Source organism: Tuber melanosporum (assembly GCF_000151645.1).
Source record: "Tuber melanosporum whole genome shotgun sequence assembly, scaffold_232, strain Mel28".
NCBI lineage: Eukaryota > Fungi > Ascomycota > Pezizomycetes > Pezizales > Tuberaceae > Tuber > Tuber melanosporum.
In genome coordinates, this window is record NW_003298900.1 from 38,207 (window position 1) to 64,685 (window position 26,479).

The window sequence follows — 26,479 nt, forward strand, 5'->3', positions numbered from 1 at the left end:
CCCAGATCATGTCCGCACTGTAACTAATTACAAGACCATCAAACAACCTAGCTCCCACCTCAGTCTAAGTCCGTAGCCCCTCTGGTATGAAGCCAACCAGTACTAAGTGTAGCTGAAGCTGAGCAAAAGACCGACCCAACCAGGTTCCTCATCCAACAAATATAATATCACTACTATCTAGTCTGAAAACCATCCCGCAAAACCTCCACCAGAGTAGAAAACCAACAAACAGAAACTAAACCCACAGGCGACACAATGGCAGGGAGGAGGCAACCAACATCTCAACCTCTCACACTCACATGCCAGGCCGTCGACCCTATAAACCCACTTTGCTGGTTGCCTCCAAAGAGCATACTGGTGAGAAGGACCTGTACCCACTGCCTGTCTCCTAAAGAAACCATCACAAATATAAGAAATACATAGAGGTGGTGACAGACTAAAGAGGTCAGTGGGGCCTATCCCCTACTCATCGTATCATGGCTTCTTCTGCCAAACCTGTAGCCAAATCAAAGAAACCAAAGAAACCCCACAAAGCCCAGCATGTAAGACCCAAACAAGTCCAACCAAGTGATTGCAACCCACTATCCATACAGGTGGCCATCAGCAAGCCGGTCCGTCGGGGAGCTTTGCAGCACTCAGCAGCTTCGCCTAACAGCTTAAGCCAAACTGGAGATACTTAATTAGATCTCGCCCAACCTGACGCAAGCCTGACCCGTACTCGCAGGTGCCTTTCCCTCCCTAATCAGCCCCTCTCAAGCCCCACATGCCAGATGCCACAAAGCTCATCCCGCCCCCCAGCCTCTCAAACAGATCAACCATCTAATAGCCACAGGACAGCCCATACTTAGCCCCATCAGGCAGCCACTAGTCTTGGCCACACCAACAGAGCTCCAACTCCCAGCACCTTGCAGCCAAGGGAGAACCACCAGCCATAGCCCGGAGCTACAAAGGAGGCAGCACCAATACCCGAAGGCACCAGCACCAGCCACACCATCCAACCTAGCCGAACCGAAGTCCAACCAAGCTGGGAAAGAGTAGGCAGAGCCAGCCAAAGCCAGCCCCACAGGTCTGACAACACGCCCAGACTGAACAACAGGCAAGAGGCACCCCTAACTGACGCGACAAGAAGAGCGAGAGTAAACGAACAGGAGCAGACAAACAGAAGGTAGGCCCTACTTGCAATGGATAAAGCCACCAACCACAATCTGCAACCGAACTATCTAAATGAACAGACAATGCGAGTGCTTGGCAGCCAATTGTCCCACACCTCCCCAGGTAGCAACAATAACTACACCAGCGGGTAAGAGCTTTTCAGGGTCAAAGCTATCCCCACCGAAGTAAGGAGGAAACACCTAACTAAACTACCGCAAATGTCGCCAGGACAAAAACTCCAAGGGAACAGTGATAAACAACATCGTAAGATTCCAACTGTAGAAACAAAAAAACATAACGGAGAGGGGCTGGGTGGGTACCGCCCTGCCACCTGAGGAATAATGTGGCCAGTATGATGAGTTAAACTTAGGAAGGTCATTAGTCTAACTCAAGGGCGTTTTGTATCGTGAGAACTAAGGACCCCGTTAAAACCCAACATCATAAGCTGGTCCAAAGAAGGATACAGGTGATCCCCCCAAATACCATGTTCTATTCTCCCCCATCGAATATAAAACCTATGAGTAGAGGATAGACAGGAAGCCAAAGATATTTTACTGAAAGGGGCTTATAAGTGACCGTGATGAAGTGTTCAAAGTGACAGCATCGTGAGAAACCATCAGGAAACGAAACGAGAAGCAAACAAGTAATCCGCCATGTAAAGCCAACAGACCTCAACACCAAGGATCCCAGGAACTACTAAGCAAACTCAGATATCTCCCCCAGAATCTAAGGCATCAAGGCCCACCATGGGTGCAAAAGAAACGCTCAGAGCGAAGTGATGGCAAGGACAAGAAAAAGTACTTAGAGCAAAGTGTGAAGAGCCTATCCTCCTCAGCCGTATCGGCCTCCTTATATAGTGTTCTTCCCGTCCATAGTCATGTGACCAAAAGTGGTCACATGTACAAAACCAACTCATAACAAACTAGTCATGTGACCAAAGCAGTCACATGCTTAAAACTCATGACCTCACAGGAAGGCCATGTGCAAACACTCATAAACTAATCATAATGCAATAAACAAGTCATATGACTCGACTAAGTCATATGCGTGAAACCCATGACCTCATAACGAGGTCATGTGCAAAACATAAATCATATGTGCAAGGCATACTCGTAAGGCATACTCGCAAGGCATACTTATAAGGCATACTCGCTAGGTGCATGTCTCATGACTCATAATCGAGTCATGTACGAAACATAACAAATCATAATATAATAAGTCATATGACTCAAATGAGTCATATGCATGAAACAATAACATACCTATGACTTATAATTGTGAGTCATTTGAAAACCTTTTTCTGTGCCAAGCCACGTTCGTGACAAATCATTAGAGTCTTTAGACTTGTGGCCTAGTTTTCAAGTCAAACTGAGTTGCCTTCAATTGTCTCTGTTATTGATGAAATGATTGGTTTCATCTGCGGGTTGCATCTGTAAAAGTAGTAGTAATTACAATCTTTCTAGGTCCCCTAACTTCAAACCTTCATAACTTCTTACCCAACTGATAGAAATCTTCTGGAGGACTTCCTACTAATTCACAGAATGCTATTCCACTAGATTGACAAATATTCTCTCGGTCAGCAACCCTTGGTTGCTCTGGGTAACAGGATTTCAATTGCTGTTATAGTATTAGGAGTCATTCCCACAGCTACAACATGTTCCTAAACTTGGTTGTAACACTCCATGAAGTCCATTGGCTTCTATGATAGTGTCCCTCAGAGTTCTAGACTCTTCTGATTATTATAGGATAGATGTAAATATATTATTCTCTTGTTAAGATCCTTTACCATTCGATACCATCTCTTCTTGTAAAAATGTCCTGTTACATATGGTTCATATTAAAGATGTTACATCTTTGAAGCCTAGTAACTCTCTGGGTAGTTGATGGATTTACTCTGTTCTACTTCTCAGACCTAGCCGAAGTTCCCTTATATTTCCTGCAAACAAGATCCGGTCGAACAGACAGCGGAGATGTATACGGTGTTATTCTGACACCTTCAATTCTGTGGCATTATAGTCACGGGACCCAACTGAGATTGATATGTATGACGACATGTGGGCTCCATAAGGGGGCCTGAGGGGGGTGTTGGAGACCAGGGATTCCAATTCCGGGTAAGGTTATCCTACTTAGAGTGATTCCTAGGTATCCGATCCCGGTATTCCTAACAACCTGCGGGATTAGTTGTACCATATGTGAGAAAAGGGGGTGCAGGGGTGGTGGGCATTGGTTGATCTGAAAGAGTGCTGGATCTTAGGGGCCATAAACTCTTGAGGTCGGTTTGGGGGGATAGTTTCTCCCCCCTCCCTCACCCCTTCTCTTTCGCTTTCCCTCGTGAAGAATAGAGGCTTCTTTTCTTTCTTTCCTTCTTTCTTTTTCTGCGGTAGCTGGGGGTACCCGTGTTCGCATGCCCGGTATTGTCGGGAATAGATGGCTGCATATGAACTCACTCGGTTTCAGTTTTCTCCGTTGGAGGTTTTTACACCTTAGTAAGGAGATCCGAGGTCCGCAACGTCTAAATATATAATACAATAGTGACGTTTCATCGCTACCCTGCCCGGAAGAGCTCACAGTAGTCACGGCGTATGGCTAAGATTTGGGGCTAGAAGAGGTCTTATTTTTAGCCAGCAGACATACGGGCGCTGGCGGTAGTAAAATTCTCCTCTCAGGGACAAGTAACTTAACAGTGCCATTGTTCGCGGCATCAATACCGCACCGTCGTCATATTAGATGAAATACTTGTATTGTACTCTGCTTGAGCGCTATTGGCGTTATCCATACAGATTGGGGCATCGGGCAGAACTGCACGCCGATAATGGGAGCTACGATAGATATAAATTTAGAGATGGCAGTGCTTTAAGTGCTCCAGTCCGCACTGTCTCAGGGCCGTAGAAGTCAATCTTATTCGGATTAAGTTACTATCGTGGTCACGAGCAGCAACTATTATATCTCGGTTTGCTTTCCTGTGGCAACGGTTATAGAGGCAACAATAGTCCCCATATGATTTTTGTTCGTATTTCCTTGGAGTACAGTACCAGTTACATTTTTTCACATTTTTTCCTATTATCTTGAGCATCATGTAAGGCCCTGGCATTGAATAAATACTCCCCTGCATAGCATGCCTCATAATACTTTCTATCCACTCAGGACTAACTCTGTTGGGTTTTAATATTGCTTTAGCGGTTAATTAGACTACCGGTACTGGTCAGTGGAGCGACTGTGGGCGACCACAGTCCGCCTCGTCTTTGCTCGGCCAGGCTGGACTTTTCTCGTCTTCTGTGGTCCGGACCCGCCTTCGCCGGACGGGACAACTGGAGGCGCTGGAAGATAGGGAGAGACTGTAGTAGCTAGGACGACAAAAATCGAAATGTTGGCCTAGCATGGCTAATGGGAAGGTTTGGGGTTTGCTTTGGTGGGGCTAGCCGTTCTCAGTTGTTACCTTTCTGTGATGCTACATTACCGTATTTCTGCACGAAGTTAACTGAGCACTTAGTTCGCGTGATAAAAATATTTCTACAGCTAGCTTACCATTCATCCTGACCGCGCCTTTGCCGTCCCTCTGGCAACATGGCCCAAAGTGCACGATGCACGATGGTGCAGAATCTCGCTATTTAAAGCCGGGAGGTATTACTTCAGTGCGTGGTTAAACTACTCGTACCATGCCCTTCTCTTGCGTATGGGTGTGGTAGAGTAGGAAGATGCCTGAACACCGGTATTGAATCGGAGGCCGGAAATGGCCCAATTCGTGCCAATTGAGGCACTGGTCTGGCTTCGCGGAAAGGATCTGGGATGTGGTGGTATCGGCAGGGGATCACCGTCATCCGACACCTGATCCCGGTTTTCCAAGATTTGCTGGGCAAGGTGGAGAGGAGAGAGGAGAGGAGAGGAGAAGGGGAGGAGGAGGAGAGGACGTGAGATGACAGAAGGGAAGAAGGAATGAATGACAATACTGCGATGAAAAGCGGTCGCTGTACTGGTGGAGGATGGGTGAAGAAATTGAATGGAGGAAAGTGGATAAACAGGAAATTGGTTATTTATCTAATTTTGATCTCACCAACGAATTTTCATTGTCGAGGCTGAACAGGGGCAAAGGAGGGAAGTGGCAAGTAAATATAATAGAACAAATTTCCTGAGCTGTGTGGCCTTCATCCAAAGAGATTCTGATTCCATAATATAATATTCGTCGATACGGTAATAATGTTCATCTTGTTCAGCCCACCGACGAACAACACGTAGGGGAGTTCCTCCATTTCTTCTAACCTTCCCAACCTGCAACCCACACGCTCCCCCCACTTCCACGCTTTTATTTTTAACAGAAAACAATCACTATCACTCGCTCATCATCTACCCATCCATTAGTAGAAAGAAACACTTGCAGCTTTACCCCATCCCCACATTTTCTCGGCCACCATAATAAGCCGGAGCGTTTCGCTGGTCCATCAAAACATCTAGTTCTAACTTATCCGCACACTTGACATACTAATACAATACCATACCGTTCGTTGTCTTTGTCATTTTTCATGTTTGTTGAGCCCCTCGTCGGCTACCATCGCACTTTGGTATCGTACGTGCACTTACCACCTTTCATTCTCATAGTCCCTGCGCTTTCGGCATCGAGGAACGACAGCAGCATTCTACGATAGACTGTTTCTAGGCCTTGAACCTTAATTATGGACGACCCCGAGCTTCAGGCCAGACTTGCGGCTCTGGATTCAGAGTTGGAGGAGGGTGATATTACAGAAAAAGGCTATCAGAAGCGTCGCACTCTTTTATTTTCTCAATACAGTGTAGATATGTCGGATATGGGCCCTTCAAACCGGCATGTCTATGAGATTAGAAATGAGCCGGCGTCACCATTCAATAGACGAGATTCCGGTAGAGACTCTGTGCACTCACCTGGGTCATTTTCTACACACTTGGAGTCCGGAGCGATGACATCGGCGACGGTTACGCAATACGGAGGTATAAGTCGTGAATCGACGACGGTTGGGTCTACACAGGAATGGGGCGGAATTGACGCGGTTGGAGGTGGTGTCAGGACAGGCTATGCTCAAGGTCAACTCCATGTGCGCAACGGTTCCATGAGCCAACAATCATCGAATCCCCGAGATTCAATAGCCACATCTATGCATGTTAGGAACCCTAGCACTGCTTCCGGCGCTGCGTCTGCATCTCCGCTGGTTACTTACCAGCAGCCCCAGTACGACTACAATAGCCAACATCCGCCTCACATTGTAGGGCCTATAGAATATCCCTTGAACCCCGGATACGGGGGCCCATCCTCCCCTGGGCGGGAATCCCGAGAGAACACGCTGGGAGGGTATTTTTCGGATTTCACCGCTGCAGGTTACGACCACAATATGATGCATCGATATTCTGGGGAGCAGGGAGTTCCATTCTCACCGTCTGTGGCTATTCCTCCGCCAATGCTCAGCTCAAATGATCTGCCGCCTCCTGGTGCTGTGAACCATATGTTGCCGTTGGAGCCTCGGGATGTACCGTTTGCAGTTTACGACCCTCATAATTCCAATACTCCTATGTCCAAGTTTGATAATCTCGCTTCAGTATTGCGGCATCGAGCCGGGTCTGTTCCGAAACAGCCTGCATATATAGTTCTTGATTCCAGGGGCAAGGAAATCGCGGCTTGCTCTTGGGAAAAGCTTGCATCTCGTGCTGAGAAGGTTGCGCAAGTTATTAGAGACAAATCAAATCTCTATCGCGGAGATAGAGTTGCGCTTGTATACCGAGATGTAGAAGTTATTGAATTCGCTGTGGCATTGTTTGGGTGCTTCATTGCCGGGGTAGTAGCGGTGCCTATAAATAACCTCGAGGACTACCAAAAGCTCAATCACGTCTTAACAACTACTCACTCGCATTTAGCTCTAACTACCGACAACAACCTGAAAGTATTTCAACGGGACCTCACAACGCAGAAGCTTTCATGGCCTCGAGGGGTAGAATGGTGGAAAACCAATGAGTTTGGATCGTGGCGGCCAGGAAAGAATCAGGAAGTACCTGCTCTCTCTGTGCCAGACCTGGCATATATAGATTTTGCTAGATCTCCTGAGGGAGAGCTACGAGGTGTGGTCATGAATCACCGGACGATTATGCACCAGATGGCCTGTTTGAGTGCTATTATATCCACTGTCCCTCATGATGATAGCAAAGATACGTTTCATCCAGGATTACGGGATAGGACGGGCCGCCCGGTGTCGGGGAGGCCAGCAGGTGACATTCTGGTCAGTTATTTGGATCCGAGGCAAGGGATAGGCATGATATTTGGGGCGCTGCTAGCTGTATATGGGGGACAAACAACCGTGTGGCTCTCACAGGCTACTGCAACAACGCCTGGTCTTTACGCAAACATTATAACAAGATATAAAGCAACACTGTGCTTAGCAGATTATCCGGCACTCAAGTTGGTAGCTTATAATTATCAGAAGGAACCCATGGTGACTAGAAACTTTCAGAAGAGGCTCACCGTGGACTTTTCTACTGTTAGGTTCATGTTGATTGACGCGTTGACCGTCGACCCGGAATTTCACGAGATTCTTGCCGACCGTTGGCTCAGGCCTTTGGGAAACACAAGGGCGAGGGACGCTGTGGCACCCATGCTCTGTCTTCCTGAGCATGGCGGTATGGTGATCAGTATGAGGGACTGGCTCGGTGGTGAGGAACGGATGGGATGTCCTTTGCACCAACCGGAGGAGCATGGGGATGGTGAGCCAGAAGAACCAGAGGATGGCCCAAGCCAGGGAGTAGGAGTTGGGGTCAATGGGTACTCATCATTGCTGAGCGGTGGTATAACAAAGAAGGCAGACAAAAAGGTGACCGAGCTCACGGAGGTTTTGCTAGACAAGGAAGCTTTGAAGACCAATGATGTTGTGGTCTTAGCTGTTGGGGAGGAGGCCCAAAAGAAAGCGGGAGATCCGGGCGCAGTGAGGGTTGGAGCGTTTGGATACCCTATACCGGATGCTACACTTGCCGTCGTGGATCCTGAAACTTTGTTACTCTGTGCTCCGAATGTCATAGGAGAGATATGGGTTGATTCGCCGTCGCTATCTGGAGGGTTCTGGGCACTCACCAAGCAGACCGAGAACATATTCCATGCCCGACCTTACAGGTTTAAAGAAGGTAATCCGCATCCGGTTAGCCTCGAGCTGGAGTTCCTAAGAACAGGTTTATTGGGATGCGTGATCGAGGGAAAGATATTTGTTCTGGGTCTCTACGAGGATCGATTACGTCAAAAAGTAGAATGGGTAGAGGAAGGAGCAGAAGGCAGGGAGGAATTTAGGTGCTTCTTCGTTCAGCATTTGGTTTGTAGCATCATGAAGAATATTCCAAAGATTTATGATTGGTTTGTTTCCGCTTTTACTTTCGGGGAAAACTTCCTTTTTCGCACCTTTTGTAGACTGACCCTATTTCTCAAGCTCGGCGTTTGATGTTTATGTCAATGAGGAACATCTGCCAATTATACTTTTAGAATCACAGGCCGCTTCGACTGCGCCTACAAGTGCGGGAGGCGTTGCACGACAGCTCGATATTGCACTTCTTGACCAACTTTCGGAGAGGTGTATGGACGTACTCCTAGATGAACATCACCTCCGAGTTTACTGTGTTATGATCACAGCGCCAAACACGCTTCCTCGAGTTCTCAAGAATGGCCGCAGAGAGATTGGAAACATGCTTTGCCGTAATGAATTCCATTCTGGGACCCTACCTTGCGTTCATGTGAAATTTGGGGTTCATAGAGCGGTTCTCAATCTACCTATTGGCATAGATCCGAATGGGGGCATATGGAGTCACCTTGCTACTCAGTCTAGACAGGACATTTTGCTTATGCAAGAGAAACAATACTCTGGCGTGGATTATCGAGAGGTTGTTATCGACGATAGGACTTCAACGCCGCTGAACAACTTTTCGTCAATTGTGGATCTACTGCAATGGCGTGTTGCTCGACAGGCCGAAGAGCTTTCCTATTGCACTATTGATGCTAGGTATAGAGAGGGTAAGGGTGTTACTTGGAAGAAGCTGGACACCAAGATTGCTGCCATAGCCGTTCAAATCAAGAATAAGTGGAAAGTCAAGGCTGGTGATCACGTGGTCTTGATGTACACACATTCAGAGGATTTTGTCTTTGCTGTGCATGCCTGCTTTTGTCTGGGAGTTATCGCTGTTCCTATAGCGCCCCTGGATCAAAATCGATTGAGTGAGGATATTCCGGCACTTCTTCACATGATTGCGGATTTTAGCGTCCAAGCGATTCTGGTAAATACGGAGGTCGATCATCTATTGAAAGGGAAACCACTGTCGACGCATTTGAAGCAAAGTGCCGTAGTATTGAAAATCAATATGCCTCCTATTCACAACACAGCAAAACCTCCGAAGAGTAATAGTGGTTGCAGAGATTTGGGGCTAACTATGAAGGCGGAATGGGTTCAATCTGAATTTATTGCGCTGGTGTGGACCTATTGGACCCCGGACCAAAGAAGGATCGCAGTTGGCCTTGGACATGATACCATCATGGGAATATGCAAAGTCATGAAAGAGACTTGCCAAATGACCTCTAGTCGACCGGTGGTAGGGTGTGTCAGGAGTACTAGTGGCGTGGGGTTTGTGGTCTCCTTGTTAATGGGAGTATTTGTCGGTATGTTTTCTGTCGCCCGTTTTTTACCCTTTGTTAAAAACATTAATCTAAGGGGTCTGCCTCTCAAACAGGTGCTCCTACATACTTGGTATCTCCAGTGGATTTTGCGCAGAACCCACTAAGCCTATTCTCGACGTTATCGAGATATAAGATCAAGGATACATATGCTACCCCTCAAATGTTAGACCATGCAATATCGACTATGCCTTCCAAAGGATTTACAATGCTTGAGTTAAAAAACATGATGATTACCTGTGAGGGGCGACCAAGGCCTGATATATGTAAGTGGAAACCCGAAACATGGATCGTCCATAACAGGAACTGACGCTCCACTAGTCCAGAGAGTCAGGCTGCATTTTGCCGCGACGGAGTTAGATCGGACGGCTATCAACACTATCTATAGCCACGTGTTGAATCCTATGGTCGCTTCCCGCTCCTATACGAATACCGAGCCAATAGAATTATGGCTTGACACGAAGGCGCTCCGGCGTGGTTTGGTGTACTCTGTTGATCCGGAAACCCATCCAAATGCTCTTCTTGTCCAGGATTCGGGTATGGTTCCTGTATCGACCCAGGTGGCGGTTGTGAACCCAGAAACCTGCATGCTTTGTAGGACGGGAGAGTACGGCGAGATATGGGTAGAGTCGGAAGCTTGCGTCAAATCGTTCTATGGTTCGAAAGACACTTTTGATGCGGATAGATTCAATGGCAAGACAATAGATGGAGATCTACGAATAACCTATGTCAGAACCGGCGATCTCGGGTTCTTGCACACTGTTTCAAGGCCAATAGGCCCGGGAGGGGCCCAAGTGGAAATGCAAGTATTGTTTGTACTTGGTAGTATTGGTGAAACATTCGAGGTCAATGGGTTAAGCCATTTCCCTATGGATATTGAGGATTCTGTGGAACGATGTCATCGAAACATAGTTTCCGGAGGAAGGTAAGGATTCCCAGGATGCCCTTTTGCTTCAGAGATGAAACGTGTCTGACACCTAGTAGTGCGGTATTCCAAGCCGGCGGATTGGTCGTGGTCTTGGTTGAGGTTCGGGTCAAGTCGTATCTGGCATCGATGGTACCGGTGATCGTCAATGCTATCCTGAACGCGCATCAACTTGTTGTCGATATCGTTGCCTTTGTGGGCAAGGGGGATTTCCCAAGATCTCGTCTTGGCGAGAAACAACGAGGGAAGATTCTTGCTTCGTGGGTTACGCGGAAAATGTATTTACCCTCTTATATCCCTTCCTGCTGGTATGGCATTGCTGGGTCTCGACTGATCTTTCCCTTCCGTACAGGCGGACAATAGCGCAGTTTGGTATCCGTGACACCGACCGGAACGAGAACCCCGAAGCCGGCCAACCTCCAACGATTGTGGAAGCATCCCACTCGATGACTGGTGGCGACGGCGATGAGAAACACGGCGTCGATTTACCCTTTGAGCTTGCCGACAATCAGCTCAGTGGCCTCTCCCCGATCGAACTCCCAACCTTCTACGCGGGGTTCCCGATAGAAGAAATACTCGGGGAAGGCGGTGAAGGCACAGATTACCACCGCTCTATGACGAGCTCTACTTGCATGACGCCCACGATCTCAACACCGCCGCCAAAGAGCGCCAGGCGGCAACCTATCTCTTACCAGCAGAATTTGTATGCTGTCCACCCTTCTGATACTGCTGGAGGAGGAGGAGGCGTAGACTCGGCGGCGGCGCCGGAAAACCAATCCCCTCTCGGTCACTGAGAGGGAAAGTGGACGTATGAGTGGGTGATTATACGTACCCTTCCGAAGCTATCACGCATATGAAATTAAATGATGGCGAGACTACCCCTTACTCTTGAGTTTTGGCAAAGCTATATAAAGCTCTCGGCGGATATGCGAGCGGGGCATGGGATGGGGCGCTTGTGGGTGTGAATCTGGTAGAATCAGCGAGGTATTTGCAGATGAATTACTGGAGTTTTTTCCCTTTCCTTTTCTCCCTTTCTAAAAGCTAGCGAGTTATTGTCCTTTTTCACATTTTTTTTCATTTTTTCACATTTTTATTTTTTATCTTTATTCCTGTCCACCTTCCGCCTTGTTCTTTTTGTAACCCTTTGTTGATTTCTTTTACAAGTATTTTCTTTCTTTCTTTCTTCTCTTCCCTGCCACCTAGCTACGACAGGACAGGACAGGTTAGGATAGCCCATGCATGTTACTTGATACCTAATGTCTTCTTCCCTTTCCTCAATCCTTAATGGCTTTTGTTTTTCTCTTGATTTTTATTCTAAACTTGGGAGGCGTTGGCTTTTGGGAACGTTCCTTCTGTTTTGTTGATACTGTAGTTATCACACTCTGGTGGTAGTCTGGTGGAATATAGTACGTATATCCTAGCCTGGCTTTCATTTCGGAGGTTGTTGGTAGCGGAGTAGAGTGGGCCGGGGGGGGGGGAGGGGAGCAGACTGGATGTGTTTGTTTGCCGGGCAAGCTGGCTGGCCGTCTTTTCGCACGTGAGCTTCCCGACCGAGTACGGTAGTATTATCATACATAGACTACACCATGTTATTAGGTTATTGGAGGAGAAGGAAGAAAAGAAAGGCGCCCCCATTCACCGTGTTTTTATTTATTTACATTTTAATTGTATCAAAACAAAAACCCATTTCCTCCATACCACACCCCTCGCCAACGCATACTATGCTATATATACCCGAGAATTCCCATGACGGGGTAATCAATCATCCTGGTAATAGTACTGATACCAGTACTCGTACATTTCCTACAATTCGTATTTGTTTAGTAGGGCTGGATACGGTGCGCAGCGCTCATTGTGCAGGGCCGTATATAATACTGAGAGTGCGGGGAGGGGGGATGGGTGCAGTACGTGATAAATTGGCTCGTGGGATTTCCATGGTATGATATGATAATATTGTGTGGCTGAGGGCAGAGATTTCGTCGGGCTTTCTGTCTGCTACTGTGCTGTGCTCAAGAAGCCAGGTGTGCAGTTCGGTGCAATTTCGCCATGTACATGCTTGTATCATAGCGTGCTGATTTATGGAAACTCTCGTGCTCAATATACCGTACTCACAATGGTGGAACAAACTAGAAACGTGGGGCACGGTGAGATGCTGTACTGTGATGCATTTTTTTCCCTCCTATTTCTTTTTATAATGCTGCTTGTGGTTATTTTGCTTGCTCTGACTGTTGCACACTACGCTCACTTGGTTTTTTTTCTTCCCCCAGTGTAGCAGGCTTGGTAGGTATATAGGGCGGTTAAGGAAAGGCAATGCAGGCGCCTACGGTGAAGTACATTGTCAGTGTGAATTTCCCATTTCTTTACCGATGGTTCTCATTTGTCTTCACTCTAGATGTGATGTGATATTATAGTTCATTTTAGCCTAGCATAAATAGTGAAATTGAATGCGTGGTATAATACTCTAGATGAGGTATGTGAAAGGGGCATCATCATCACCACTGCCCTCATTACGGCACCACAACGTTCGGAGTCTCCACCGCCCCAGACATAACACGACCACAGCCATCCATTTTACTGTGTTCCCGGGGCTAGCTAGCTGGACTAGTTCAACTGTCCCTTCACAGTATTAGCAGTAGCGAGGTCACCGCCCAGCCCGTTATACAGGAATAATCTTTCCTGCGCATCGCCGACGACCCAGTCGAGGCCTTCCGAGATGTTCTTCCCAGTGATCGCGCTGCAGGAGAAGATGGCCCATTTATGCGTTTTTATATCGTTGAGGTTGAGGCCCTATGATGTGCCGTAGGTTTATTATGGATCAATTGACTGAGGATGAGGTAGGGGAGGATAAGGAAGCGCGTACCTGGGTGATTTCGGGTTCTGCCATACAACCGCTGACATCGGTTTTATTAGCGAACACCAGAAGTGAAGCGCCGAGGAGCCTCTATTGTTTGCCCCGCTTCCTGTTGGTAAAACTCCTATAGGATAACTTGTATGGGAAAGAGGAGAGGGGACTAACCTCCTCCTGGAGAAGTCCATGAAGCTCTGTCCTACAATCGCCGAGTCTGAACCGGTCGGTTGCATCAACGACCCAGATGAGAGAGTCGGTCTTTTCAAAATAATTTCTCCAGTAACTGCGGAGGGTTTTTTGGCCGCCCACATCCCCTATTACATCATCAACACCTTCTAGTCAGCCGGATGTTTTCCGGGGCAGGGGACGGAAACAAAAAGAAAAGAAAAGGGAGAGGTGGAGGGGAGGAAGAATTTTCACATGCTCGAACGTTTTATTTTCAATTTTTCTTTTACTTACATATGTTCAGCTTGAAACTATGGGGCCGAAAGGGTAGATTAGCGAGTTGTATAACTTTTCTACAGATGCTGCCTTCCCTTCCCTGTGACTCCTTTAGTTCCCTCAACCTCTACCAGCTGAGAGGTACTGGTATGTACAGTACGTGTGTGCTCGCCTGTGTAATCCAAGACAACACAAGGCGGGAGGATGGATGTTTAACAAACCACATGCCACACATGCCACTCTGTACGTACCCTTTGTAATCGATTGTCTTGATAATGAATCCCAACGTGGGACTCACAGTCCTCACATCCTCGCCCATGACGTGCTTGACGATGGTGGTTTTTCCGGCATTGTCAAGTCCCAGCATTAACACGCGCATCTCCTGATCCTTCAGTCGTGATTTCCGTAATATTGCGAGCATCTTGCTTTTTTTTGTTTTTGTTTTTTGTATTATTTTCTTTTCCCTTCCTAGGGTTTAACGTTTGCTGCGGTCGTCGTGCTGGTGGCGCTCAGCTGAATTGTGAGAAACCCGTTTATCGTGTAGTACTACAAGAGTAAGGTACGGGGATGTGGGTTAGCGGAGACGAGGACTTATCGGGGGGGCGGAGGGGGAGTGCCGGTGGAGAGAGAAAGAGAGAGGGGCGGGGATGGCAGGATCGGCGATAGGGTATGTGGTCAGGAAGTTTAGCGTAAGGTACCGATCGCTTGTGTCTTAAAATATACGGGGGAATACCGGTATTGGGAAAGGGGGAGCGAAATCGAGAAGGAGGTCTGGCTTTGCTTGTTTTCCTGCTTGCTGCCTTGTGGTAAGTATGGCATGGAAAATTGGGCGTCAATCGCCAAGTGGGACTTTAACTGCAAGATTTGATGAAAGAAAAAAACTTACTTTGCCCTATCGTATCACATCCGTCGGAGGAGTGAAGCAAGAGAGGGGTTGAGAAGGAGGAGGGAAAGAAAAGGTGGGAGTGGAAAAGGTGGGATGGAAGTTTTGGCTTTGGCTTGTAACGGTTGGGCCCGTGACACGATGCGGCATAGCTTAAATTCAGCCGCATCTTGTTGATCCCATTGTTGATCTCATGGTATCGCCAATTTTTTCCCAAGGCTTGTTACACATCTCAGCAACGACTGGGCAACCCGTTGGCCGAGGTTGTGTCAATGACAAAGGAGCCATTAACTTATGGAGTACCAGTAGACTATTTGATGTCAAGAGGATATATTTTTCAGTAACGGGTAAACGCCGGAAATTGCATTGTGTTTTTTTTATGTTAACCGGTAGCATCCTCATGTGTTGCATAGTACTGTACTCGTATTTGAGTATTTGAGTGCACAGGGTACTTAGTGTAAATAAAGTATGGGGCTAAAATGGATCCTTCAGAATCTGATGTGATAATTATGGAAAGAAAAAAGACAAAAAAAACTCATTGTTTTTTCATGGGCAAAAAAAAACTCAAAGTTAAGCAATTTTTGGCGGAGAAGATGGATAATTGCTTTCAAAGCGCTACAATATTTTGGCATTTTATTTTTTTAACTGAAAAAATCTCTTTCTTGTGAGGTTTCTGAGTTCTGGAGGGTTCTGAGGCAGAATTTAGCAGACCTCTCACAGCCATCCCATCATGGAAGAGGGAGTACGATGTTGCATGGCATAGTGAATTAATGTCAAGTTCACTGTTTTTGTGCTCCCCGGGCTAAGTTTTTTTTTTCTTTTTTCAACCCTTTTAGCCTTGAGTACCCCTACTGGGTAGGGCTGGACAAATATTTTGACTACGGTATGATACCCCCGGGGCGGGTACCTACACGACTTAAACCCAGAGCCACCACCAGGACTGGCCGATTCCCTATGGCAGTAACTACCTTCGCCACTCTGATTCGAGTAACCAACGTGACAAAAAAATGCCTAACATGTCATAATTAAAGCCGTGGAGGTTTTCTAATCGGAGACATCACCCCCCCTCCACTGTTCCTTGCCCAGCTGTTTGTGATACTTACTGGGCATGGGGTGGTGGAGGGGGGTGGGTTCGCAAGGAATACCTCACGGATTATGATTCAAACAACTGTTTGCACTTTCTTCTCCCAGGGCCAGCCTAGTTGCTTGAGTGTTGAATTCTCTCTCTCGGCTTCCGTCCCCTCCACAAATTCCCATAGACTTTGAAAGAAGCAGTGAAGGATATCTAGCCTTTGACACTACCCTTGATATTATGAATCAAGTTTATGGCGTAACCGTTATGGGAATAGCGTTGTGGCAGCTGACCTAGATGTGACCCTATCTTCTTGGTACCGGTAAAACATGGCCTCTTCCACCGGCTTTACTTGAATTCTCTTAGAATTGTATGTGTGGAACTTGGCGAAGGCTTGTTGTGTCAGGGAAATCATCGACGTCTTTTAACATGGACCCTCGCAAGATATAAATACGATGAGCAGAGATAGACATAGAGTCCTAGATTAGGATATAAATTAAGTAGACCATAAGATAAAAAGAGATACAGGAAACTTCATGTGCTACTCCGGCTTCGCCAAATTACTGCTAGTCATACCATGCCAACTTCCTGGGTTTGCGAGAAACATACTGATATGGAGTAATCCGAGAGACATTGCAAACCCCCAATTAGTGATTAGGCAAGACGAGAGGTGGAAAATAAGAAAAGAAAAGAAATACAGGCAACGGCCGAGTAAAGGAAGGGAAAGAAACCCCTAAGCGTAACGAAATAAATAAAATCCTCCGGAACTCCACACCTTATAATCGTCCTTCCTTCCTTCCCCGGTTTATCTTCATGTGAACTCCTTCGTGCTCGTACCGGATAGGGCCGTCTTATTGTCTGTGTGTCCGTCGGTCGATCGCCTCATTGATTCCTAGCTCTGCGTCCCCTAGGCGAGGCCCTGTCTCCTCCCTGCCTGCTCACGTTACCTTGACTACTGTGATAACTTCTTGATGACGTTCCCCGCCCCTGCGCCGACACCGTACCACCACCCCTACCGCTTTCTCCTGGTTCTAGCCCCCGGATCCTTCGTGATCTCCGACGAAGTGCTGCCGCTGCCTGTCGCTCAGCTTCTGTCCTCCTCCTCGCCGCGCGGGTTTCAGGAATAGTTCTTTGTTGAGTAGTACTTGACGAAGGCGTATTTGCTGACGGGCAAGCTTAGTTACGAGACTTTTTTTTTCTTTTCTTTTTTCTGAAAGGAGGTTCGTTCATCGGTGGCCAGAATATGAGGGATAAAATGAGGGAAACAGGAAAATGGAATGAAACAAACAAAAAAAAAAAGTAGAAGGAAATCGAAATTGGATAAGAATAATGGGAAAGATAAAAAAAGGATGAAAAGAGAATAAAGGGGAGAAGGGGGGAAAAGTAATGAACAGTAAAAAAAGACTAGACTAGACTAAATACCGGGAAGTAGATGCTGGATGGACCTCCAATGTCGCCTTCCTTCGCTGACCCATTCATTATCATTATCGGTACTATAATCCAATAGACCCGCTCCAGCAGCCAATTGGTAGTGACTGGCGATGTTCTGGTGGCCACCCTCAAGCACCGATTCTTTGAAGGCTTTATAATCTATGGTCGTGACGTCCACTTCATCACCGGTGAGGCCCTGGTAGCACTCCCCCAGTTGCCTTAACGTCCAAGTGTCGCCGGCTATCCGGATTGCGTTGGGGAGGCTACTGGGCGGTTTAGAAGCGACAAACGCGATTGTCATGGCCACATCCCGAATAGAGGTGAAGGAGACTCTAGGTTCTGGTCTGCCAGCCCGGACAACAGCGGTAATTCTTCGACCTGCCAGATTGATCCCAAGATGTCCCCCATGGGGGATAGCATACTCCATGAAGATTCCGCAAAATATTTGTACGGATTTAATACCTACTTCTCTTGCACGGTCTGATTGGGCTTGCTTCTGTGCGAATGGCGACTGGTAATCGAAGTATCTGTGGTCCGGGCCACTTCATCAATGATATTATTGTCAGCTATAGGATTTTTTTTAAGCCCTTTAAAATCAAGTGACAATGCATGTAGATGGTGTTGTGGAGGGGTGGTTGGTTCTATCTCGTTGGTTAGGCTGGTATGATACTTACAATTCAGAGGGAATGTATAGTTTAGCCCCGATTCGGCAAGCGGCGTCGCCAAGTTGAACCCAGGATCCTGGGAACACTTCAAGCAGCACATGTCAGCCTCCACTGTAAGAACGCATTGATGTTCAACATCGCCTGAATAAAAATATAAATGCAAAACGAAATGCGCTGGTGTGGCAGAGTAAACGACCAGAAGGCGAGAGAACAGGGCAGAAAAATGAAAATGACAGCTGGCGGGAGGGGGAGAGGAAAATAAGAAAAATGGAAGGAAGAAAGTGACTCACTTCCGAGTAGGTTTATCACAACATCAACGTCTTTTAGTGCCTCGTCAAGTGCGTCTGGGTCATCATAGTCCGCGTAGAGATATTGGGCCTGTACTCTCGGATAATATCACATCTAGCATTAGCTTTATCTTCCACATTTGTGACCGACTCAAACACCACATCTAATTCCCATGAGAGGAAGGTATGTGGTGTTTGCAGTTTATGGAGGGCATGTTTTGCCATACCTGATGTGAAATGTATGGAGATCCACCAAAATTCGTTAGACTTCTTGTCAAAACTCTTATAGGTAATTGAAAACGGTCGATGAATTGAGGAGATAGAAGAGCTTCAAGAGCGATTTTGCCTAGAATTCCATTGAGACCGGCGATAGCCACGATTGGTCTATATATGTGTGACGAAGACATCGATATATCTCTTGTAAAATCAATGGTGGGAAAAACTGAAGGAAGGAGATGAGGAAAATGAGCGTAGGCTTGATATAAGAGGCTATTGGGTCTCGCCCTTTATGCTTGGTCTGAAGAGACGAAAGAGAGAGAATATAAAAGAATATAGTCGATATACTGTCTTCCTGAAGCCGGCAATCAGAAAAAGATGGGGTCCAATTCGGGGGATGGGGATTAAATATTAGGGCTCTCCTATCTCCAATTATGTGAAATACTCCTCCGGGTAGTAGTAGTCCGGGGGATAGACTTAGCGAGAGGGCTCAGGTGCATTGTCTCGTAATTTTCGCTCCTAGGGATGGCACTCAAGAGGCCCATTTTGGGCCTGGATTACCAAAGCTTGGGGCATTTCGTGCTGCTGCCTTCCTCCTGCCCTCCTCAGCCTCCCGGTTCCAGTTATGTTCTGGGGAAGATGAGGTGGGGTGGGGGAGGGGAGGAAGGGCATGGGAGATGCCTCATCGAATTTGCTAGCCCGAGGTGTCGGTTATCAGGATCAGGAGAATGGGGCTTCCTTTGTCCCTGATCGACATTTGGAGCGAAGGTCAAACATCCCAACCTAGAGCGTGAGGTAGGTATGGTTCTATGAGATGTAAGAGGGGTGTGTGTGTATGTACGGGCATTTGGAGAGATCCCTTAGAGGTGGAAAATGGGATGACTATTTCGTCTCCGGGTTCCAGAAGGTGATGCGGTTCGGTTGTTTTGGTGGGCTGAGCTTGGTTGGGTATGATACAAACTCACTGTTGGGAAGAGGGAGGTTAGTCACCAATGTCGAAGCTTGGGGTTATGCCATTACAAACGGCCCCGTACCGGCTTGGCTCAGCAAGCCTTCGGAACAGCTCATGCTAAGTCGGCACTATAAGTTTTCCTTTGAATCGGGAAAATACGAATTTCTGGTAGTGGTAGGGCGATGACATCTCTTGATTAACGACGCCACTTTTTCATGGCCCTGTTGGCCAGTCAATACACAAGATTAACTAGGATATCCCGAGACGCTCTGAGAGGTATAGTATGGCTATAGTTTGGGCAAGTCAATCTGTATTATGGGCAAAGCGTTCCAGGGGGAAATATACTGCCGCAGTTGAATATGAACGGGTGCTTCTTACTCTAGGCAATACACGATGTGTAAGTGAACTCAAGGAAGCAACGCCACTGCTTCTGTTGCTGAGATGGTGGCAGACCTTGTCTGATCCCCAATCCCCAGATTGCAGCGATCTAATGGCGAGAGAAATCTCTCATTAGATGATCCCGGAATTGGATGGAAATGTGAAAATAGTGAACGTAGACAAAGATGGAACATAAAGTATCAGTACAACGCCCAGTAAGTGAGACTCCTGCAATAAAGATCGAGTTAAAACTAATTATTAACGATTCCCGTTTTCTATGTAGAAAAGCAAGAGGACCCTGAAAACATTTGTGGAGACCGCGCAGTTTGGGGGGAAATGAGAGGTAAAAGATGCCAAGTATAGAGGTGGCGCCTACGCCCTCCCTGTCATGCGAGAGATAATAGGTTTGTAGTAAGGGCATTTTGGTTCATCATTTTCCAGGTGTCGCTCACGTAGCAAGCGGCCGTAAGATGTCCGAGAGCGGTTCGCGTGGGTGCTAGGAAGACAGAATCAGAGCTTGGGCCAGTAGCTACCGACAAAAAGACGACCCCTTCAAACGATCCCTTCCCCTTCGCCCCCTGTAGAAAGGAAAGAAGAAAAAAGAAAAAAAGTAGCGATTGATTCACCTTACCAAACTTTTCCAATGGGCTGGCATTGGTTACAAGGGTCGCTGGGTTTTTGGGTAACGGCAAGGAAGTTGACCAAAGAGAGGGACCAGAACCGGAAAGGCAACTTCTATCGTGGGTAAAAAGGAGCCTCATCACCTAACCCTTGAAGAGTCCCATATATATGTCGCTAATACCGGTATGTGGCGTTAAAAGCGAACTACTTGTACTCGTACAGTACTCGGCTATGTCCTAAAGCTACAAGTACAGTACAGTACAGTATTACTCAGAAAGTATTCGTGCTCGAGCACTTTTGTCGGTGCGAAGCTCAGGTTCACTAGACACTGGGGCGAAATGAGAAAGCGCTAGCGTCCCTGGGCTATAAATTTGACAAACTCTACTATACATAAAAAACTTTTTGTTTTAATCCCGACCCCGGAACGTGAGGTGAAGTCAAGCCTATCTATTATCTACCGTTATCACGATCGTGGCTGTGTGCCTTCGTGTCTCTTGGTTTCATATAGCTTTATTTTTGCTGTTCGAGTAAGCCAATAAGTAACGGGGGGTGGAGGGTTGGTGGATAAGTCTATTTTGTGCTTCACATGGAGCAGATGGATACCTTTAACCTCTGGGCAAAGGGCTTTGCTACCACCGCTTATGTACAGTACGCGGGCAGGCTTGCCGGTGAGCTAAACTTGTCACGATATCGTTCCTCAACCACGATAGTAAGAAAAGGGCAGCTCCCTCCGGGTCGGCCAATCCAGGAGAGTTCCAGGGGGTAAGTGTCGAAACAAGGGGGCGAAGCACACATGGCCCCCTTTTCTATGCTCGAGTGATTTTTGGTGATCCTCTTAGATCCTCGCAAACTTAAAAAACCTCAAATAGCAAGCGTTGCTTAGGAATAGGGAAAAAAATAATTCGCGTATGGTAATTTGACAATATATTTTGAAGGGTATCCGTTATCAGTGTGCCACATATGCTAATGACGCCGAGCAGGAATCTGACCGGAAGGCGAGGATGCGTAACGGGATCAAACGAACCCCACAATTTTAAAAACTCAAGATTAACGAGGTCAAGGACTACCTGCTGTGCGCCCGCTCGGGAGTTTACAGTTTCTTTCTTTCTTTCTTTTTTCCCCTTTCTTTTTTCATAAGAGGCAAAATGTACTGCATGCGGAACTAACTTATACAGGTATCGCTGGGATGGAGGTAGCCAGCGAAAAAGTGTGGCAAATCGGGCTACAGTGCAGTGGTCCTCGAGACATCAGAAAATACCGGTGCAGTACCACTGAAATGCGGAAATACTTCGGAGCATGTATGCCTAAAGCGGTATCCTATCCCCAAGCGGAATCCGAATCGAGTGTATTGAAATAAGTGAACATCTCTTGGTAATAGCTGTACGGGGCATTGGCGTTCAGCGGGCAGTTTAACTTTTCATCTATCGTAAGACTTGAAACCCATATGTTTGACGCCAGAGCTTTTTTCTCGGTGCGAAAGTTTTTTTTCCCTTCTTTCCCCTTCCTTTCCCTTTTCTCCCGAGTTTCGGCACATATAAAGGCAGGAAACCATTAGCCGGAACAGATAGGGATATATTTGGTTGGCGGACCTCAAATGACCCTTCCATAACTTCCTCCTGCCGGGCCTTTTATTGAAAAGTACCGGTACGTTCGTCTCAAGGCCGAGCAAGGAAGTGAAGATGATCGATTCAATCGTGTGGCGATTGCGGTTGCCACGCTCAGGTCATCTCTGCAGTAATGCACTTAAAACCTAATACCGGTATATAACAAAGTGACCAGGCTCATCAACGGCTGCGGCTCTAGGAGCCGCAAGAGGCTCAAACCTTGGTGATCGAGGTCGGGATTGCTTGGAAGCAGCCCGGGGGTGCCCATGTTTGGGAGAGTGCGTTCGTGGCTTAGAAGGACCCCCCCCCAATGTTTAATGGAAATTTCTAAATTCATTGAGTAACTTAGATGATATTATTGGGCTTTGCGGTCGGATTGGGTAGCTAGACGCCTAGGTTTTATGGCAGGCTTTACTTTGGGGGATCAGAATGGAATACAGGTAAGCTCAAGGTGCTATTATGTATTGATTGGTACTGTAGCGGTACTCTAATGTTCGACGCCGATCCGGCAGAAGTGGAGAATAGTCCAAGATGGATAGAAATACTGGAAGAGTGCTGACGATAAAGGGCTTTGTGTTATCACATCGAGTACGGGTAAACGATAAGATGATTTGAGGAATATCGCCAACTTGACCCAATAGAAGACTCGAGACCACACGCAGAACATCACGGAAGCGGCCACCCTCGCCACGATACGTACCGTTCACAAAGACTTGTGCTTGGTTTTTCGATCCTTTCTTTCTTTCTTTTTTTTCTCCCTCCATGTTAAATTTTACGGAAAACTCTCAGAATACCCCTTCGGGAGCGGACAAGGGTCTAAAATGCCCCACACAACTAGAATACCACACTGTGGATGATTTACATACAGCATAGCAATGACAGAACGAATAAACATAATGTTGAATATGTAGTTAACATGAAGTGGGTGTTGAATAGTAGGAAACTGGTGGGAAAAAAAAAAATGAAAAATGAAAACTAAGGTACAAGGAGGACTAAAAGAACTTTGCAAACACAAGTGTAAATAGATGGGAAAGGGACAATAAGGAGAAAAAAAAAAAAAAAAAGAGCAGTTGAAAGAAAATAAAGAGAGAAAGGAGAGTCTTTAAACCTTAGGAGGTTGCCGGCAAGTGCGTGAGTTATGATTTCTGCCACCACAATTGGAGCAAAGCTGAGGTGCGCGGTCAGGAATGTCAGGAAGCTGACCAGACATAAGTTGATGCTTTCAGCAAAGTTCACCAGCACACTTTCGAACAACCTTAGGCTGTCCAAGAGGGGTAGAGAGAATGGGAGGATGGCATGGAATTGGAGTTTGTAGGATGGATGGTACTGGGCCTGGGAATATAATTATATGTTCACCTAATGGTGAACTTTGGATAGTCCAGCCAAATGGGGAAACATAGGTTGAGGTTGAGCTCTCGAGATCGGTAGTGCTTCGTGTTTGGTTCTGTAGTGTGATAGGCAGGAGATGGGAAGTTCCCAGTGGTACTTTGGGTAAACTATAGTTAATGGTACGTAGTCTTGGGAGTAAATGACTGGCAAGGGGAAAAGTGGAAGGCGTATTGGAAGCAGATGTGAAAGATGAGTGAGCAGTAGGGTTTTAGGCAGGAATCTCCTGAAACCACAACAGTGTAGAAGGGTTGGAGATAGTGGAAGTAGTTGGAGACTCGGTAAGAATAGTAGTATTGGATAATAAAGGCTGAGGAGACTCAGGAGTGAAAAGCTAGTGAGAGTCTGAAATAGAAGAATTTGCAGTAAGGTGCTGGCTGCTAGTGTGGATAGTCTGGCGTGAAAATGTGGAAGCATGTGTAAGAATAGTAGGAGCAAACTTGTGATCAATAGATGTTTCTGAAAGCTGATTCAGATTGACAAATCCAATATTCTGAAGGTAGGTTTTATTGTATGCCAGAATAGTTAAGTACTGAGGTATAAACTCCAATGGCTGATGCTTGAGATAGTAGATACAGGATATAGCATGAGTGCATAGTACTACATTCTCCTAGTATGGGCTGCAACTACAACAATCTTGTTGAAGGTCAATAAAGTAAGTTTTCCCAGTAAGTCCAGTAACTCAGCCTAGTATGTTATTTGACCTCTGTACTGTTTGTGCTACTACAAATGCTAAAGAGTTTATATTTTATAAATCAGCTATTAAGAGTATTTTTAAAGTATAGGAGTTAAGAAAAAAATAGTACACAGTAGGTTTTGACCATAACTGGTAAACTATTATCCTTGGGGATAAACTTTTGAATTGATATTACATTTGAAGCAAAGGTGCATTAGCTTATACCAGATAGTGTCCAGGAGCTTGAGACAAGGAAGAGCTCGCTCATCAAGAAGACCATTGTTGGCTGGTTCGACAATATTAGAGGTAAGATGTCTGTAGGTTCTACTGGGAAAAAATGGTGAACAATATTTTGCCCAATCTAGAGACCTAACATACTGAGCTGTCGGGACACTATGCTCATAGAGTTGTTGCAGATTTGTCTCATACTTATTCTGGGTTAATGAGCATGCAATAGCTCGAAAGAGATCTCTGGCTTCTTTTCTGTAGGTTTTATTTATGTTCTCGACTAAATGCTGAATACAGTGTATGTACTTTGTCTCTGGAAGTTCAGTAGTGGTAGCTGCTAGTTCTTTATCTTAGTCACTCATTAAAGTAACATGAGAGGAATTGACTATAGGCATGGCAGACTTGAGGTTGGTAAGGAAAAATCACCATGAGTTTTCCGTTTCACTCTCGACAAGTCCCCAGGCCAATAATACCACATGATTGTCTGCATTGATCCCAACAGTCAATAATAAGGTTTGGATAAATTGGGTCTTAGTAAAGGTACCATCCACAGCAATAAATGACTGACAATGTACAAAGGACTTCAGACTAGTTGGAGGACATATGAAAATCCTTTGGAACCTCTCAGTAATTCTGTCAACTGCTAACTTAATATAGGTTCCTGGATTCATTTGGATAAGAAAAGAGGCATAGGCTAGTAGCATTTTGTATTGTGATACGTTGTTAGGGGGAGACAATCTGATAGACTTCAGAATTGTCTAGGCTAATCGAAATTTGATTTTGTAGATGGAGATTGTCTAGAAAGGCTCAGATTCACTCTTTTGATTTATGACTACTAGGAGCGAAGTAAATTTGGTAAAGTGAAATAGAATTGTAAAAACAATATTACATTATTAAGGTTTCTTCTCCATTGCTTGATGATGTTTAAAGCTTGGGAGGTACTTCAATATTTATATTCCGTGTCTGAGTGTTCACAGACTACATCTATTTATCATGCCACTATGTACCTTTCTGATTATAACTCGCAATGTCGGATATTCTTGAAAGGTGTGAACACGTGAAGACCCTAACAATCACCACATCCTCTTTGCTAATTATGATATAACTAACTCAGAACTATACTGTTCCCAATAGTAGTTATCCGATCTGTAGAGTCTTTAGACTTGTGGCCTAGTTGTTAAGTTGAACTGAGTTGGCTCCAATTGTCTGCATTATTGATGAAATGATCAGTTTCATCTACGGGTTGTATCTGTGAAAGTAGTCATAATCGCAACACTTTTTTGGTCGCCTGACTTTAAACCTCTATAACTCCTTACCTAACCAATAAATATCTTTCAGAAGGCTTTCTACTAATTTGCAGAAAGCTATTCTACCGGATTAACAATTATTCCCTTGGTCGGCAACCCTTGGTTGCTTTGGGTAACAGGATTTCAATCACTATTGTAGTATGGGAAGTTGTTCTCGTAACTACAACGTGTTTCAAAACCTGGTTGCAACACTCTATGAAGTCTAATAACTTTTATAGTAGTGTTTCTCGGAGTTCTAGACTCTTCTAGATATTGTAGGGTAGGTGTGAATGTATTGGTCTCTTGTTGAGATCCTTTACCATTCAATACCATTTCTTTATGCGGAAACGTCCGTTACTTATGGACTATGCCAAAGGTATCACATCTTTGAAGCCTAGTAACATTCTGAGTGGTCGACGGATTTACTCTGTTCTACTTCTAAGACCTAGCTGAAGGTTTTTTCTCATATATCCTGCGAACAGGATCTGGTCGGACAGACGGTGGCGACATATATGGTGTTATTCTGACACCTTTATTTTTGTAGTATTATAGTTACAGGATGCAACTGAGATTGATATGTATAATGACGTGCGGGCCCTATAAGAAGGCCAGAGGGGGTGTTGGAGAGCAGAGATTTCCAATTCTGGGTGAGGTTACCCTACTTAGAGTGAATCCTGGGTATCAGATCTCGGTATTCCTAACATGGGTGATGCTGTAGACTGTAACCTAAGATTTGTTGCTTCGCCTTCGATGCTGCTGCTGTAGTAAT

At 46.0% G+C, this 26,479-nt stretch overlaps 2 protein-coding genes; one reads left to right on the plus strand and one right to left on the minus strand.

The window, feature by feature from the left end:
- Positions 1–5,819: 5,819 nt before the first annotated feature.
- On the plus strand, positions 5,820–11,530 carry GSTUM_00000895001 (uncharacterized protein; the record flags this gene model as incomplete). The annotated part of the gene is made up of 8 exons (XM_002838165.1): positions 5,820–7,676; positions 7,779–7,869; positions 7,969–8,506; positions 8,580–9,796; positions 9,868–10,077; positions 10,133–10,736; positions 10,796–11,014; positions 11,089–11,530. The coding sequence occupies 8 exons, from the start codon at positions 5,820–5,822 to the stop codon at positions 11,528–11,530; spliced, it is 5,178 nt and encodes a 1,725-aa protein (XP_002838211.1).
- A 1,606-nt stretch (positions 11,531–13,136) lies between these two features.
- GSTUM_00000896001 (uncharacterized protein) lies at positions 13,137–14,814 on the minus strand. XM_002838166.2 has 5 exons: positions 14,759–14,814; positions 14,257–14,571; positions 13,753–13,898; positions 13,597–13,677; positions 13,137–13,523 (listed from the first exon to the last, which is right to left on the minus strand). Exons 2-5 carry the CDS (start codon positions 14,444–14,446, stop codon positions 13,338–13,340), a joined length of 603 nt encoding a protein of 200 aa, XP_002838212.1. The 5' UTR covers positions 14,447–14,571; positions 14,759–14,814; the 3' UTR covers positions 13,137–13,337.
- Between the last annotated feature and the right edge of the window lie 11,665 nt (positions 14,815–26,479).

Excerpts from the sequence above, each read along its gene's own strand:
- GSTUM_00000896001 (XM_002838166.2), bottom strand. The coding sequence starts at position 14,446 with ATGCTCGCAATATTACGGAAATCACGACTGAAGGATCAGGAGATGCGC. Across the intron at positions 13,899-14,256 it reads GTACGTACAGAGTGGCATGT|GGGATGTGGGCGGCCAAAAA; the intron begins GTGGCATGTGGT and ends ATGATGTAATAG. Across the intron at positions 13,678-13,752 it reads ATGGACTTCTCCAGGAGGAG|AGGCTCCTCGGCGCTTCACT; the intron begins GTTAGTCCCCTC and ends GGCAAACAATAG.